This window comes from Orcinus orca, chromosome 4 (genome assembly GCF_937001465.1).
Source record: "Orcinus orca chromosome 4, mOrcOrc1.1, whole genome shotgun sequence".
NCBI lineage: Eukaryota > Metazoa > Chordata > Mammalia > Artiodactyla > Delphinidae > Orcinus > Orcinus orca.
The window spans coordinates 11,849,915-11,867,149 of NC_064562.1; the positions used below are offsets into that span (position 1 = coordinate 11,849,915).

The 17,235-nt window shown below is 37.0% G+C and overlaps 1 protein-coding gene across 7 annotated transcripts in view; it reads left to right on the plus strand.

Moving 5' to 3' along the window:
- The window catches only part of CCSER1 (coiled-coil serine rich protein 1), a 1,274,678-nt gene that overhangs the window by 539,718 nt on the left and 717,725 nt on the right, over window positions 1-17,235 (plus strand). For 4 of the 7 annotated variants that reach the window (XM_049709018.1, XM_049709019.1, XM_049709022.1 and 1 more), the window contains exon 8: window positions 14,141-14,263. The exons of the other annotated variants lie outside the window; for them this stretch is intronic. In XM_049709018.1, coding sequence (XP_049564975.1) covers window positions 14,141-14,263 — 123 coding nt within the window. The remainder of the gene's footprint in view (window positions 1-14,140; window positions 14,264-17,235) is intronic. 7 annotated transcript variants of the gene reach the window in all.

The window sequence follows — 17,235 nt, forward strand, 5'->3', positions numbered from 1 at the left end:
GTTTTCAGCATTTTTTTTTAACATCTTTATTGGAGTATAATTGCTTTACATTGTTGTGTTAGTTGCTGCTGTATAACAAAGTTAATCAGCTATACATATACATATACCCCATATCCCCTCCCTCTTGCATCTCCCTCCCACCCTCCCTATTCCACCCTTCTAGGTGGTCACAAAGCACCAAGCTGATCTCCCTGTGCTATGTGACTGCTTCCCACTAGCTAGCTGTTTTACATTTGGTAGTGTATATATGTCAATGTCACTCTCTCACTTTGTCCCAGCTTACCCTTCCCCCTCCCCGTGTCCTCAAGTCCAATCTCTACATCTGTGCTTTTATTCCTGTCCTGCCCTTAGGTTCTTCAGAATCTTTTTTTTTTTTTTTTTTTAGATTCCATATATATGTGGTAGCATACGGTATTTGTTTTTCTCTTTCTGACTTACTTCACTCTGTATGACAGACTCTGGGTCCATCCACCTCACTACAAATAACTCAATTTCGTTTCTTTTTATGGCTGAGTAATATTCCATTGTATATATGTGCCACATCTTCTTTATCCATTCATCTGTTGATGGACACTTACGTTGCTTCCATGCCCTGGCTATTGTAAATAGAGCTGCAATGAACATTTTGGTACATGACTCTTTTTGAATTCTGGTTTTCTCAGGGTATATGCCCAGTAGTGGGATTGCTGGGTTGTATGGTAGTTCTATTTTTAGTTTTTTAAGTAACCTCCATACTGTTCTCCATAGTGGATGTATCAATTTACATTCCCACCAACAGTGCAAGAGGCTTCCCTTTTCTACACACCCTCTCAGGCATTTACTGTTTGTAGATTTTTTGATGGTGGCCATTCTGACCAGTGTGAGATGATATCTCATTGTACTTTTGATTTGCATTTCTCTAATGATTAGTGATGTTGAGCATCCTTTCATATGTTTGCTGTCAATCTGTATATCTTCTTAAGAGAAATGTCTATTTAGGTCTTCTGCCCATTTTTGGATTGGGTTGTTTGCTTTTTTGATATTGAACAGCAAGTGCTGCTTGTATATTTTGGAGATAAATCGTTTGTCAGTTACTTTGTTTGCAAATATTTTCTCCCATTCTGAGGGTTGTCTTTTCATCTTGTTTATAGTTTCCTTTGCTGTGCAAAAGCTTTTAAGTTTCATTAGGTCCATATTTGTTTATTTTTGTTTTTATTTCCATTTCTCTAGGTGGTGGGTCAAAAGGATCTTGCTGTGAGTTATGTCAGAGTGTTCTGCCTATGTTTTCCTCTAAGAGTTTGATAGTGTCTGGCCTTACATTTAGGTCTTTAATCCATTTTGAGTTTATTTTTGTGGATGGTGTTAGGGAGTGTTCTAATTTCATTCTTTTACATGTAGCTATCCAGTTTTTCCAGCACCACTTACTGAAGAAGCTGTCTTTTCTCCATTGTATATTCTTGCCTCCTTTATCAAAGATAAGGTGACCATATGTGCATGGGTTTATCTCTAGGCTTTCTATCCTGTTTTGTTGATCTACATTTCTGTTTTTGTGCCAGTACCATACTGTCTTGATTACTGTAGCTTTGTAGTATAGTCTGAAGTAAGGCAGCCTGATTCTTCCAGCTCCGTTTTTCTTTCTCAAGATTGCTTTGGCCATTCAGGGGTCTTTTGTGTTTCCATACAAATTGTGAAATTTTTTGTTCTAGTTCTGTGAAAAATGCCAGTGGTAGTTTCATAGGGATTGCATTGAATCTGTAGATTGCTTTGGGTAGTAGAGTCATTTTCACAATATTGATTCTTCCAATCCAAGAACATGGTATATCTCTCCATCTGTTTCTATCATCTTTAATTTTTTTCATCAGTGTCTTATAGTTTTCTGTGTACAGGTCTTTTGTCTCCTTAGGTAGGTTTATTCCTAGGTATTTTATTCTTTTTGTAGTAATGGTAAATGGGTGTGCTTCCTTAATTTCCCTTTCAGATTTTTCTTCATTAGTGTATAGAAATGCAAGAGATTTCTGTGCATTAATTTTGTATCCTGCTACTTTACCAACTTCATTTATTAGCTCTAGTAGTTTTCTGGTAACATCTTTAGGATTTTCTATGTATAGTATCATGTCATCTGCAAACAGTGATAGTTCTACTTCTTCTTTTCCAATTTGCATTCCTTTTATTTATTTTTCTTCTCTTATTGCCATGGCTAAAACTTCCAAAACTATGTTGAATAATAGTGGTGAGAGTGGGCAACCTTGTCTTATTCCTGATCTTAGAGGAAATGGTTTCAGTTTTTCACTTTTGAAAACGATATTGGCTGTGGGTTTGTCATATATGGCCTTTATTTTGTTGAGGTAAGTTCCCTCTTGGCCTACTTTTTGGAGAGTTTTTGTTGTAAATGGGTGTTGAATTTTGTCAAAAGCTTTTTCTGCATTTATTAAGATGATCATATAGTTTTTAATCCTTCAGTTTGTTAATATAGTGTATCACATTGATTGATTTGCATATATTGAAGAATCCTTGCATTCCAGGGAAGAACCCCACTTGATCATGGTGTATGATCCTCTTAATGTGCTGATGGATTCTTTTTGCTAATATTTTGTTGAGGATTTTTTTTTTTTTTAACATCTTTATTGGGGTATAATTGCTTTACAATGGTGTGTTAGTTTCTGCTTTATAACAAAGTGAATCAGTCATACATAAACATATGTTCCCATATGTCTTCCCTGTTGCGTCTCCCTCCCTCCCACCCTCCCCATCCCACCCCTCCAGGCTGTCACAAAGCACCGAGCCAATATCCCTGTGCCATGCGGCTGCTTCCCACTAGCTATCTACCTTACTGCGTTTGTTAGTGTGTATATGCCCATGACTCTCTCTCGCCCTGTCACAGCTCACCCTTCCCCCTCCCCATAACCTCAAGTCCGTTCTCTAAGAGGTCTGCGTCTTTATTCCTGCTTTACCCCTAGGTTCTTCATGACATTTTTTTCTTAAACTCCATATTTCATCTATATTCATCAGTGATATTCGCCTGTAGTTTTCTTTTTTTGTAACATCTTTGTCTGGTTTTGGTATCAGGGTGATGATGGCCTCGTAGAATGAGTTTGGGAGTGTTCCTCCCTCTGCTATATTTTGGAAGAGTTTGAGAAGGATAGGTGTTAGCTCTTCTCTAAATGTTTGGTAGAATTCGCCTGTGAAGCCACCTGGTCCTGGGCTTTCGTTTGTTGGAAGATTTTTAATTTCCTTTTCCATTATGGTGCTTGTGATTGGTCTGTTTATATTTTCTATTTCTTCCTGGTTCACTCGCGGAAGGTTGTGCTTTTCTCAGAAATTGTCCATTTCTTCCAGGTTGTCCATTTTATTGGCATATAGTTGCTTGTAGTAATCTCTCATGATCCTTTGTATTTCTGCAGTGTCAGTTGTTAACTTCTCCTTTTTCATTTCTAATTCTGTTGATTTGAGTCTTCTCCATTTTTTTCTTGATGAGTCTGGCTAATGGTTTATCAATTTTGTTTATCTTCTCAAAGAACCAGCTTTTAGTTTTATTGATCTTTGCTATCATTTCCTTCATTTCTTTTTCATTTATTTCTGATCTGATATTTATGATTTCTTTCCTTTTGCTAACTTTGGGGTATTTTTGTTCTTCTTTCTCTAATTGCTTTAGGTGTAATGTTAGGTTGTTTGAGATTTTTCTTGTTTCTTGAAGTAGGCTTGTATAGCTATAAACTTCCCTCTTAGAACTGCTTTTGCTGCATAGGTTTTGGGTCATCATGATTTCATTGTCATTTGTTTCTAGGTATTTTTTATTTCATCTTTGATTTCTTCAGTGATCTCTTGATTGTTTAATAGTGTATTGTTTAGCCTCCCTGTGTTTGTATTTTTCACAGATTTTTTCCTGTCATTGATATCTAGTGTCATAGTGTTGTGGTTTGAAAGGATACCTGATACGATTTCAGTTTTCTTAAATTAACCATGGCTTGATTTGTGACACAAGATATGGTTTATCCTGGAGAATGTTCCGTGAGCACTTGAGAGGAAAATGTATTCTGTTGTTTTTGGATGGAATGTCCTATAAATATCAATTAGGTCCATTTTCTTTAATGTATCACTTAAAGCTTGCATTTCCTTATTTATTTTCATTTTGGATGATCTATCCATTGGTGAAAGTCGGGTGTTAAAGTCCCCTACTATGATTCTGTTACTGTCGATTTCCCCTTTTATGGCTGTTAGCATTTGCCTTATGTATTGAGGTGCTCCTATGTTGAGTGCATAAATATTTACAATTGTTATATCTTCTTCTTGGATTGATCCCTTGATCATTACATAATGTCCTTCTTTGTCTCTTGTAATAGTCTTTATTTTAAAGTCTATTTTGTCTGATATGAGAATTGCTCCTCCAGCTTTCTTTTGATTTCCATTTGCATGGAATATCTTTTCCATCCCCTCACTTTCAGTCTGTATGTGTCTCTAGGTCTGAAGTGGGTCTCCTGTAGACGGCATATATACAGGCATTGTTTTTGTTTCCATTCAGCCAGTCTATGTGTTTTGGTTGGAGTATTTAATCCATTTACCTTTAAGGTGCTTATTGATATGTATGTTCCTATTACCATTTTCTTAATTGTTTTGGGTTTGTTTATGTAGGTCTTTTCCTTCTCTTGTGTTTCCTGCCTAGAGAAGTTCCTTTAGCATTTGTTGTAGAGCTGGTTTGGTGGTGCTGAATTTCCTTAGCTTTTGCTTGTCTGTAAAGTTTTTAATTTCTCCCACAAATCTGAATAAGATCCTTGCTGGCTAGAGTAATCTTGGTTGTAGGTTTTTCCTTTTCAGCACTTTAATTATGTCCTGGCACTCCCTTCTGGCTTGCAGAATTTCTGCTAAAGGATCAGCAGTTATGGGGATTCCCTTGTATGTTATTTATTGCTTTTCCCTTTCTGCTTTTAATATTTTTTCTTTGCATTTAATTTTTGATAGTTTGATTAATATGTGTCTTGGCATGTTTCTCCTTGGATTTAGCCTGTATGGGACTCTCTGTGCTTCCTGGATTTGAATGACTATTTCCTTTCCCATATTAGGGAAGTTTTCAACTATAATCTCTTCAAATGTTTTCTCAGTTCCTTTCTTTTTCTCCTCTTCTTCTAGGACCCCTATAATTTGAATGTTGGTATGTTTAATGTTGTCCCAGAGGTCTCTGAGACTGTCCTCAGTTCTTTTCATTCTTTTTTCTTTATTCTGCCCAATGGTAGTTATTTCCACTATTTTATCTTCCAGGTCACTTAGCCGTTCTTCAGCCTCAGTTATTCAGCTATTGATCCCTTCTAGAAAATTTTTAATTTCATTTATTGTGTTGTTCATCATTGTTTGCTCTTTAGTTCTTCTACTTCCTTGTTAAACATTTCTTGTATATTCTCTAGTCTATTTCTAAGATTTTGGATCATCTTTACTATCATTACTCTGAATTATTTTTCAGGTAGACTGCCTATTTCCTCTTCATTTGTTTGTTCTGGTGGGTTTTTCCTTGCTCCTTCATCTGCGGTGTGTTTCTCTGTCTTCTCATTTTGCTTAACTTACTATGTTTGGAGTCTCCTTTTCGCAGGCTGCAGGTTCCTAGTTCCCATTGTTTTTTGTGTCTGCCCTCATTGGGTAAGGTTGGTTCAGTGGGTTGTGTAGGCTTCCTGGTGGAGGGGACTGGTGCCTGTATTCTGGTGGATGAGGCTGGATCTTGTCTTTCTGGTGGGCAGGTCCACGTCTGGTGGTGTGTTTTGGGGTGTCTGTGGACTTATTATGATTTTAGTCAGCCTCTCTGCTAATGGGTGGGGCTGTGTTCCTGTCTTGCTAGTTGTTTGGCATGGGGCGTCCAGCACTGGAGCTTGCTGGTCATTGAGTGGAGCTGGGTCTTAACCTTGAGACAGGGATCTCTGGGAGAGCTCTCGTCAATTGATATTACGTGGGGCTGGGAGGTCTCTGGTGTTCCAGTATCCTGAACTCGGCTCTCCCACCTCAGAAGCTCAGGCCTGACACCTGGGCAGAACACCAAGACCCTGTCAGCCACATGGCTGGAGTGCCTTCAGAGTTGGAGAAGGTGGCCTGCAGTGGCTGTCCTTCGGCACTGCACATTAGAATCACCTGCTTCTTCCATGTTTTGCCCCAAAAGCTGTGTTCCACAGAGAAAAACAGTAGCCTTGAAAATAGTCACAGCTCTGAGATGGCTGTTTTTTTCCTTTGTGTTTAGTCGGGTTCCACTTGCTTACAGGGAGCTATGTGCAGAGGCCTCGCACCCAGCTCTTCCGACCAGATCTCGTAGTGCAGAATGGCTACTGCCAGCCCCTCAGCTCAGCCGGGCATGTGCAGAAGTGGGGCCAAGGACACTGGGTTTTCAGGATTTCATATGTAGATTTTTTTTTTTTTTTTTGAAGGAATGAGAATTTGGGAATTGGTGGTCGGTGGTTGGTTTCAGGTGTTTGTGGTTAGAGGGTATAAGGTTGTCTGAGAAGAGTAAGACAAGGTGATGAAAATAATATTTATCTAGTCATCGTAAATTTTTCTTTTCATTTTGAAATTCAATACATTATTTTATTTTTTTAAATCCTATTATTTTTACCTCCTGACCCCCTTCACCCATTTCTGCTACCCCTGGCCTCTAGCAACCATCAATCTGTTCTTTCATTGTTATGGTTTGCTTTTTTTTTTTTGATTCCACATACAAGAGAGATCTTATGGTATTTGTCTCTCTCTGTCTGACTTATTTCATTTAGCATAATGCCCTGGAGGTTCATCGATGTTGTCACAAATGGCAAGATTTCATTCTCTTCTGTGGCTGAATAATATTGCTGTGTGTGTGTGTGCGTGTGCATGCATGTGTATATAAGTATAAAACACATTTTTTTATCCATATCCATCAGTGGAGACATAGTTTGTTCCATATATTGGCTATTATAAATAGTGTTGCAATGAACATGGAGGTACATATATCTTTTTGAGTTAGTGTTTTCTTTTTTTTCTCTTTTTTTGATAAATACCCAAAAGTGGAATTGTTGGATCATATGGTAGGTCTATTTTTAATTTTTTGAGGATTCTTCATACTGTTCTCCACAGTGGCTGCACCAGCTTACTTTCCCACCAACAGTGCAAGAGGATTCCCTTTTCTTCACATCCTCACCAACACTTGTTATTTCTTGCCTTTTTGATAATAGCCATTCTAACAGATGTGAAGTGATATCCCATTATTGTTTTGATTTGCATTTCCCTGATGATTAATGATGTTGAGCATCTTTTTATGTACCTGTTGACCATCTGTATACCTTCTTTGGAAAAAATCCCTATTCATTTTAACTTAATCTACCTCTTTTCAATAAGTACTCCCTTCCCCTCTTTTGCCTGATGTTTCTTTAATTTATATATATATAAATATATAATATATACAGTAATATATATATTTTATATATAAATATATAATATATACAGTTATATATATATATATATATATATATATATATATATATATATATATATATATACTTTTTTTTTTTTCCTGAAGAGAATGAACTTCTATCTTCTGCTAGGGAAGGGAGGAGAAGTTGCCTGGCTGCATGGAATATTGTCAACCAATCCTCTGGTTGTCAGCTCCATTTTTATTCCCACTTTCATAGGTACATAGCTTTGCTATGATCCCACAGTAAAAAGTAGGGTTGTTTGGGGATTGGGGGTACACTACTGGCTCAGGTTTCAGGTATCATGTGTCTGTCTGCTTTCCAGTTTTCTTTTCCATCTGGTGTCTACTCTCAAAGTGCTTAGATTTTACAATGGACTCTTTATCTTTAAATATACCTTTTTTTTTTTCCTAATTTCTGTTTTTAAAAAAAGTATATATATACATTTATATAATGTAGAGTTTTAATATTTATTTTTAAAGAACTTTGAGGAATAAATCTATTGTCTAATAGATTGTTTAATTCTGTGTCAACCTGGTTAAAACCAGGCTGAATACTCTAGACATGGTTATAAAATATAATAAACAATACACATTCAATTTTATATGCATATCAGTAAAGAGTAAGAGCCAATATCTACTTAGTTTGACAGGACCAAATATGGCAGTTAGCATTATGAATTTTGTCTTAACTTTTTTCTTTCCTTGTCACACAGACTATATTTATTAAGTGTTTAAGAATAAAGCCAGTTAAAGAATTTGGAATTGTCTCTTCTTTGAAATATGTCTTACTAAAGCAATTGTCTATTAGGAAAGCATCGAACTTCATGAATAATCATTTCTATATTATGGGAAATACGCTGGAAGTAACTTGTTTTAAGTCTACTTAATTTAGTGCATGGAAAGATTTGATAAAGCTTCAGTGAAGTTCTGCAAAAACTGGTGCATAAACTCAGATGTATGTATAGCAAGATTCATATGTTGTTCAAAATTGTCTCTAAGAAGTGAGTATAAAGTTTACAATAAAAAATGAGACAAATTTCCATAAGTCACATGGTGTAATGTCACTATTTGCAGTCTTATAAGTTAGTTTTAAAGCTTTAGTCACAAATACAGAATGAGATTTATTAAAGTACACAAAATTCTGTTCTTCAGTGTATTCATGTTGTATAATTAGGTTATTAGCTACATAATTTAATACATTTTTGTGTGGTAAAAACAGTTTAACTGTTAGCAGCTGCCTCTAAAATAGCTTTACACTTATTCAGATTTAAACTATCTAGTGACTTGAGTAAGTAATTATAATTTTGTTGTAACACTATGTAACATATGGTGTTTACATTCTTCTCAAGAGCTCCTTGAGGGGAGGAAAAAAATACAGAAGCATCAATATAAATAGTGATTTAGGGAGCCAATATATACAAAGATTAATGGTAGCTAATAGGATATTAAATAGTTGTTAAAGTGTTTGAATTTGTCTTACTGGATTATTGAGTTATGAGATTGTATTTTCAGTTGTTTGCTAGGTGCTAGCATCTTTACATAACATATTCATTTTGAGTAATCTGCTTTCTAAATTGAGGTTTATGGGTTTTTTGTTTGTTTGTTTTTTGTTTTTGTGGTACACGGGCCTCTCACTGTTGTGGCCTCTCCTGTTGCGGAGCACAGGCTCCGGACATGCAGGCTCAGCGGCCATGGCTCACGGGCCCAGCCGCTCCGCGGCATGTGGGATCTTCCCGGACCGGGGCAAGAACCCGTGTCCCCTGCATTGGCAGGCGGACCCTCAACCACTGCACCACCAGGGAAGCCCGAGGTTTAGGGTTTTTTAACTTTATCACAGAATTCATTTCAAGCAGTGTATCCCTCTTTCTGAATAACAAAGCATTATTTTATGTCTGTTTATATTTTAGACTTCAACATGTAAGAGGCAGATAATTAAAAAGGATAGACATAACATTTCTTTTAAGATAATGTTAAAAGTTATAAACACAGTCAAAATTCTAGTATATTCAGGTTTGGTTTTAAAATAGACCGTATTCCAAATATTTGCTCAAAAGTTATCTGTTTTAAGTGTTGCTCCTGCTAAACCATAAAGACTCTTTAAAGCTATGGCTTATCTAAAAAATAACTATAGTACAAGCTTTAATTTCTTGAGCACTTCCAATGCGTTAAACAGGCTTTAAGGTGTTTTACATGTATTTTTCTCAGGAAAAACTCCGTAAATTAGGCTAGGCATCTTTAACCTTATTTTCTATATGAAGAAACTGAAACTAGAGTCTTTTTTAATATGCCCAGTATATCTCTAGTAAATGGCAGAGCCAGAATGATTTTAAAACCCATTGTTTAAAGTACTATGCTATGCTATAAATTGTACTAGACACAATTGTCTAATTCTGTGTCATCTGTATTAATTGAATGAAGACAGGGACTAGATCAGAGCACCTTTTATGACCACTCAAAGGATGTTTTGACTAGATAGATAATTCAGTATCACAGAGGAGCATATTATCATGATTGCTATTAACAAAACAATGATAATAAATACTTTAAAATAAATCTTATAGCATATAGTTCTTTTTCATCTGCAGTTAACTCCTCTGTTTCTGTGGAATAATTCATCAGACAGTTTACCTTGGGATTTAAGAAACATACCGTCTTCTGAACTCACAGGAGAGGAGACTCTTTCCTCTCCAACCTTATCTAGATTCCTTCTAGGGGGTTAGATAAATGTGGGCCTAAAATATTGTGTTAATCTACGTTTGGATCCGCATAGGTAATATTTACATTTTTTAAAAATATGATACTCTAATTTGTAGTGATTCATTTTTTTAAATATTAGGGGCAGTTTTTATCCTGGGAAGTGAAAGTTCTGAAACCTAATTGCAAGTGATATTAGCCAACTTGTAAGTATTGTATAGTCCTGGATCCCAGTCCCCTCCCTGCAGTCTTTTCTCTTCTCTGGCTGCACTCATTCCCTGGTTGATTTCATACCATCTACGGCCTGATGCCTCACCACTATTTTAACTCCATCCCAGACTTACCTGAGTTTCAGACTCATATATGTAAATACCTACTCAGTAGCTCCACTAGTATATCTATTAGGAATCTCCAAATTGATAAAACCATTCAAAAATTTTGATTCTTATGCCATTATACCCACCTCACCGTCCTCAATCTATTTCTCTCTGGGTCTACATATCTCCTTCACAATTTCAATAAATGATTTTGTTAACTCCTTCATTGTTCTGGCAAAAGGAAAATAAAAGAAAAAAATTTCATCTTTGACTCTATTCTTTCATTTCTTCTTACACCCATTCCATCCATCAGCAAGTGAGCTCTGCCTTGAATATATATGAGTATATTCCAAGTCTCTCCATTTCTTCCACTTATGCTACCATCATCATCCTCATCATCTCTCACCCAAGGTGTGGCGTGGTTTCTTACTGGCCTTCCTGTTTCTACACTTGTCTCCTCTATAATCCATTTTTCACAAGGAGCCGGAGTTTTCTTTATAAAAGACAAGTTGTATTGTGTCATTCCCCTGCTTAAAACACTTGAAGCATCCCATCAAACACAAGGTTAAAGTGAAATTAGTTGCCAGGGGCTGTAGTGCTGTATCTTCTAGCCCATGGCAGCTTTTCCACTCTCATCTCTGATTTCTCTTGTATGTCTTTTCTTGCTTTGGCCATGCTGACCTCATGTTGTTTCTTACACATAGCAAATTCTCTCATTCCTCAGGACAGTTGTACTAACTTTTCTTTTGTCTCCATTCTTCATTCTCCAGATTATCATATGACTCATTCCATCATTCCATTTAAGAATCTGTGCTGTGTCACAGATATTTGCCTGTGTCACAGCTCATCAGAAAAGCCTACTCCAACTACCCTGCCTAAAATAACTGTCGTATTCCAGCTCCTTCTCCTGATTTATTTTACTTCGTGACATTTATTATTTTTCACAGTACAAAAACCCTTGTCACCTGACATGAAATTATATGTATGTATTTAAAACTAGTTTTGCTCAGTAGAGTAGAAAGTCAGCATGGGCACAGACTTATTCACCATTGTGTTCCCAGCTCATACAACAGTGACTGGCACAGAATACCTTTTTTTTTTTTCGTGGTACGCGGGCCTCTCACTGTTGTGGCCTCTCCCATTGCGGAGCACAGGCTCTGGATGCGCAGGCTCAGCGGCCATGGCTCATGGGCCCAGCCGCTCCGCAGCATGTGGGATCTTCCCGGACTGGGGCACGAACCCGTGTCGCCTGCATTGGAAGGCGGACTCTCAACCACTGCGCCACCAGGGAAGCCCCCAGAATACCTATTTAATAAATATTTGTTAAATGAAAAAGCTATTATGTCATGTTGTGCTTTAACATGTTTCTATATATATGCAGTACTCGTATACCTAAGTGTATATATGTGTGTGGGCATCTGATATGCAGAGAGGTAAGAATTTATTATCATGGTTTATGTTAATAGAAATCATGATAATGTGCTCTCTTCTGATACTGAATGATCTAATCAAAGCATGTTTTGAATTATCATAAATTTAATCTGGTCCCTGTTTTCATCCAGTTAATACAGGTGATGTAGAATTAGCCAGACAATCGTGTATAGTTGAGGTAAAACCTGTATTCCCCGCAAATAGAAAGAATTGGGTGTCTTAATTTGAAGTAACCCAATATGGTGGTTATTTAATACTCTGTCTTGTGTATCCTTTTTTTCCCTTAACTGCATCTAATCTTTTCCTGACTTGATAATCTTGATAACATTTTTGGTACCTCATTTTAGTTAGAAATTGTGTTCAGCTGCAAATCAAAACAAAAACATAAAATAACAGTGACTGAAACCCTATTGTATTTATTCTTACACACAAAGAAGTCTGGAGGTAGCAGCCCAGAGCGGGTAGATAGGGCTGCTCTTGGAGGTTGTCTGGGACCCTGACTCCTGTTATTGTTCTGTCTTGCTTTGCGCATGTCCAGCTTCTGTAATAAAGACCACTTTAGTCTAGTGGAGTTCTTGTTATTGTTTTTTGTTTGTTTTTTTTTTTTGGAGTTCTTGTTTTAAAGCAACATTCCAAGTAGTAGTAGGGAGGAAATGAGGAAGGTGAAAAGTGACATACTTGTTAGTTGAACCGCTTCATGTGAGGAGCCACTCTGGAAATCCCACACAGTACTTCTGCTTATGTGTCATTGGCCAGACCTCACAGCAAAAAAGGCTGGAGAAATGTAATCTCTTGATCGGATACATTACTATCCCCAAAACACCAGGGATGTGTTACTAGGAAGAAGGGGGAGTGATTACTGATGGACAAATAACAGAATATTTTAAATACATCTCTGAGTTTCTTATGAAGTTTTTCTAGTATTGTTACAGTTATTGCCATATGTTTATTTTTCCATATCTTCCTATACATTCCACCCCCATATATCACATTATTGTGCTGTTTCTGTAATTAGCCACACTATTTAGGGGTGTATTTTACACAATAGTTAGTCAGTAAATACTTGTTACATTTGTATTCAAATGACAACCCATTAGCTTGATTTCATTAGCACCTTATTCTGGCAGATGCTAAAAAGCAGGAGAAGCCTTGTCTTCTTGTGTTGTCAGCACTTCTACAGATATTTTAAAAACAAGAAAAATGAACACAATCTGTTTTTACTGTATTCTCACATAAATGGCCAAATTGCCTACTTAAATTTGAAAGAAAACCCAACTGAGGTATCAACACACTTTGAAAGAGAGCTATTAGCAATGCAAACACTGTTAACTGAGATTTGTATTCAATAAAATAAACAAAAACTTGAACCTCCTAAAGTAAATTGTGAATAAAATGGCTATCAGTTATGGTAATGAAGTTAAACACAGGGGAAAAAAAATTCCAACCATACCTGCTCCCTTGGCTAAATTACATGCAGTGTGGAACTTACATTTCTAAAATATGTTTCCCATTTTACTCAGAATATGTTTTGATTTTACTTAAAAACAAAGCTTTTAAAATACATAAGAAAATATTTAATATGAAAATATTTAATAATTTAATTTCAAGTGCCAAATATCATCTTCATATTTTATATAACTTGTAATGATTTCATTAATGTAACATTTGTCTCTATATCCAACTCCTCTACACAGAAATACAAGCAAGTTTTCAACATTTTAAGGCATGATTCTTGAAGAATAACCTGCATCAAAATAATCAAGTTAAGTTTTTTAATTGAAATTAGCTAGTAAGGTCTTTTTTAGTGTCTAAGTTTCTGAGCAGTCTATAGATTTGTTTTATGACATTACATTGTGTAATATGTTCAGTAATTCTTGATAGCTTTATGTCATGTGCTAAATAGCCTCTATTTTAAAGTTTGAGGTACTTATGATACACACACATGGATTTCCTTACAATTTTTTCTAAAAAATTGAAAAGTTTTGAAAATTAATTATGTTCCCAGTTCTCATATCAAAGTTTAAACTGGCTAGAGTACAAGAACCATATATATATATATATATATATATATATATATTTGTTACCAAACTCAGGTTCCGCTGATCGCTGCTTGAAAGCCAGTACTTGAAAAACAGTTGTTGGTTGGAAAGGAAAGGTTGCTTTATTCAGGAGGCCAGCAACCTGGGGAGAAGAGAGACGCATGTCCAAAAACCAATTCCCAAGATTCTGCTCAAGCATGAAAGTTTTTAAAAGGAGAATCATTTGGACAGGCTGTCAGAGTCTTCTTGTTTTCCATTGTGTGCAGACTTTCTTCTCATTGGTTGGTGGTGAAGGAACAGGGACATATTCCGAGAATCTTGTGCTCAGCTTGAAGTCAACATCCTCCACCTGGGTGGGGGCCTTAGTTCCCCCGCAGAAGAACTCAAAGGTATTGTTATGTATATTCCTTGAGGAGGAACCAGGACCCTGCTTTATCTCTGCACTATTGTTTCTAGACCGCTTCTCCTTTGTTTCTAAGTTCCCTCCCTTCCCTGATTAGCAACTGTTTGAATCTGCTCTTTGGAACTCAGGAAGCTGAATAAGGCCTGCTTCCTACAAACAAGAAACAAGAAACAGGACATAGAAAGGCTTTGTACCAAACAGGGTCCTGCTTGGTTTCATATATATATGTTTATGTCCTCTTTTAGATTTTCATTAAGTACTTATTGAATAAAAGTACTTCTTAAGTTTTATTAGGTGCTTTCTGAAGCTATAGTAAAACTAGGTTAAAATGATAAAACGAGGAACACAGAGGACCCTGTATACATATGTTTTCCCACTGATATGAATATATTATTTAAACTCAAAATAAATTTATGAAGACTCATCAGATTTAAACCCAGATTAAAGCTAAGTAATTTGAGGGTAACCCTTTTTCTCTTCTCATCGTAAAAAAAATATTTTCCCTTTATAAAAATATTTATCATGTTTTGCTAGTATTTTGTCCCACTTTTAAAGTGGGATTGGGTAAAAAGAAATAAAGCCCTCATTCTAGGTAGTGCTCCAGGGTCTTGGTCACTTGGTCCATGGAACCAAGGGAGCAGAAAAGTGCCAGATTAAAAGTGCACAAAGAATTTGTTGCAGGAAAAAAAGTGGGGCATGAGAGGATGGTCATGTCCTAGGTCTCAGACAAGTCCCTGGGACAGCTGCCAAGTGTGGGCTCTTGGCTTTGCACAGGAAAGCATTCAAGAAGGAGCCATAGTAAAGTGAAAGAAGGTTTATTCAGGGAGATACACACTCCATAGACAAGAGTGCGGGCCGTCTCAGAAGGCAAGAGTTGCCAGGGTACAGAGTTGTCAGTTTTTATAGGGGTGGGTAACTTCATAGGCTAATGAGTGGGATGATTATTCCAACTATTTTGGGGAAGGGGTGTGGATTTCTAGGAATTGGGCCACGGCCCACTTCTTGACCTTTTATGGTCAGCCTTGGAACTGTCATGGTCCCTGTGGGTGTGTCATTTAGTGTGCTGATGTGTGACAGTGAGCGTATAATGAGGCTCAAGGTCTAGGGGAAGTCAACTTGTCCGCCATCTTGGACCTAGTTGGTTCTAACCAGTTCATTCTGTATCCTCAATGGCTATGTCATTCTTTTAAAGGTTGTGCCCTGCCCCCTTTCTGTCTCAAATTCACGTCAAAGGAACTAATTGCAAGGGGACTCCAGCTACTCTAGGTACACAGGAAAGGGATTAGCTGTTGCACTTGTATTTCAGTTTTAACAGTGGTAAGCTAAGCCAGGGAGAGCATTAAGGAGGCCATGGAGTTTTCTCTTTGAAATTTTGATACTTCCTTCTATATTTAAATGTGGCATAAAACATAAAATAGTCAAAGTTCAAAGTGGGAAGCAGGACTACTAAGCTATGATGGTCCCTGTTTCTTGTATCAAGAATCAGCCCCTTTTTCTCCCATCAAGAAAAAAAGAACTGAAGTATATTTTTATAGTAAAAAAAATAGAGATGTAAAGTGAAAAAAATAGTGCTTCTTATCTTTGATATGCTAATGGGAAAAATTGCTTAGTAATTTAAAACATATTAGTAACAGAATAAAAAAATGTAAAACATTTATATTAGGGAAAAAATAAAATGGCTATCATCTAATACACAAATTTTTAAATACACGGAGAAGTGATAAGTGATAATTTCTCAAAAAAGCATCCAGATAGATTGAGTTGCATACATACAATTTAGATAGCAGTTATAAAATCTACCATGCACCTCATACTTAATTTTACTATTTCTACAATAAAGTATTTATTGATGATACTGTGGGGGACAGCAACCATCCCTTTCCTTTATCTGTCTAAGCTCTTGACTAGAATCCCTGTAACAGACAGATTAAAGAGTGAAAAGCATACAAATATATTTAATCTAAGTTGTTCATGACACAGGAGCCTTCATGAGGAAGTGAAGACACAAGGCAACAGTTAAAACTGAGTGCTTTTATGCTAGGTCTGATGAAGAGTGGACAGCTGTGGAAAGATATGATAGGACAAAGCGTATGAGGTGAGTGTAGTAAAATGGCGGAACTGTAGCAAGGCTTGTTTGTTCAGATTCCTCTCTGTGTCTCTTGTCTTCAGAGATAAAGAGGTTGCTCTTTTCCCCCAGGTAAAGGAAGGGCACCTCTCACAGGAGGGTTTTATGACCTGCTTCAAGGGAAGGTCAGAAAGTCCTTCCTGCACATTGCCACTTCTCAGATTCTTCAACTGGAAATATTTAACGTGCCACTGTGCCATCTTTGGGGAGTAGTGTGTCCTGAACCCCTTCAATGCCAAACCAAACATGATTTTTAAGTATGTTTTCCAACATGCTCTCAATGATTATACGTCATTTGTTCAGGTCAACAGATATGCACTCAGCCTTCCTAACCAGAGTGTTGTGCCAGGCCCTGTAAAGCAGCCGTCCCCAGCCTTTTTGGCACCTGGGACCGGGGGTGGGGGGAGGGGGGATGGTTTGGGGATGATTCAAGCACACTACATTTACTGCACACTTTATTTCTATTATTATTACATTGTAATATATAATGAAATAATTCTACAGCTCACCATAATGCAGAATCAGTGGGAGCCCTGAGCTTGTTTTCCTGTAACTAGATGGTCCCATCTGGGGGTGACGGGAGACAGTGACACCCGACGTGTTTTGCTTATGTCCAGTGTACTCTGTAGTCTCGTTTCGGTTGCCGTCACTGCAGAAAACCCTGTTTCACAAAGATGGGATGTTGGAAATGGAAGCAGGCTTTTCAGTGCTTTTGTGGCAATCTCAGGATATTCCACCTTGACTTTAATCCAGAATGTATGGAGATTTGAAATTGTCTCAAACATACTTTTAAGGCCACCGTCATTCGCGATCTCAAGCAGTTGATCATCTTC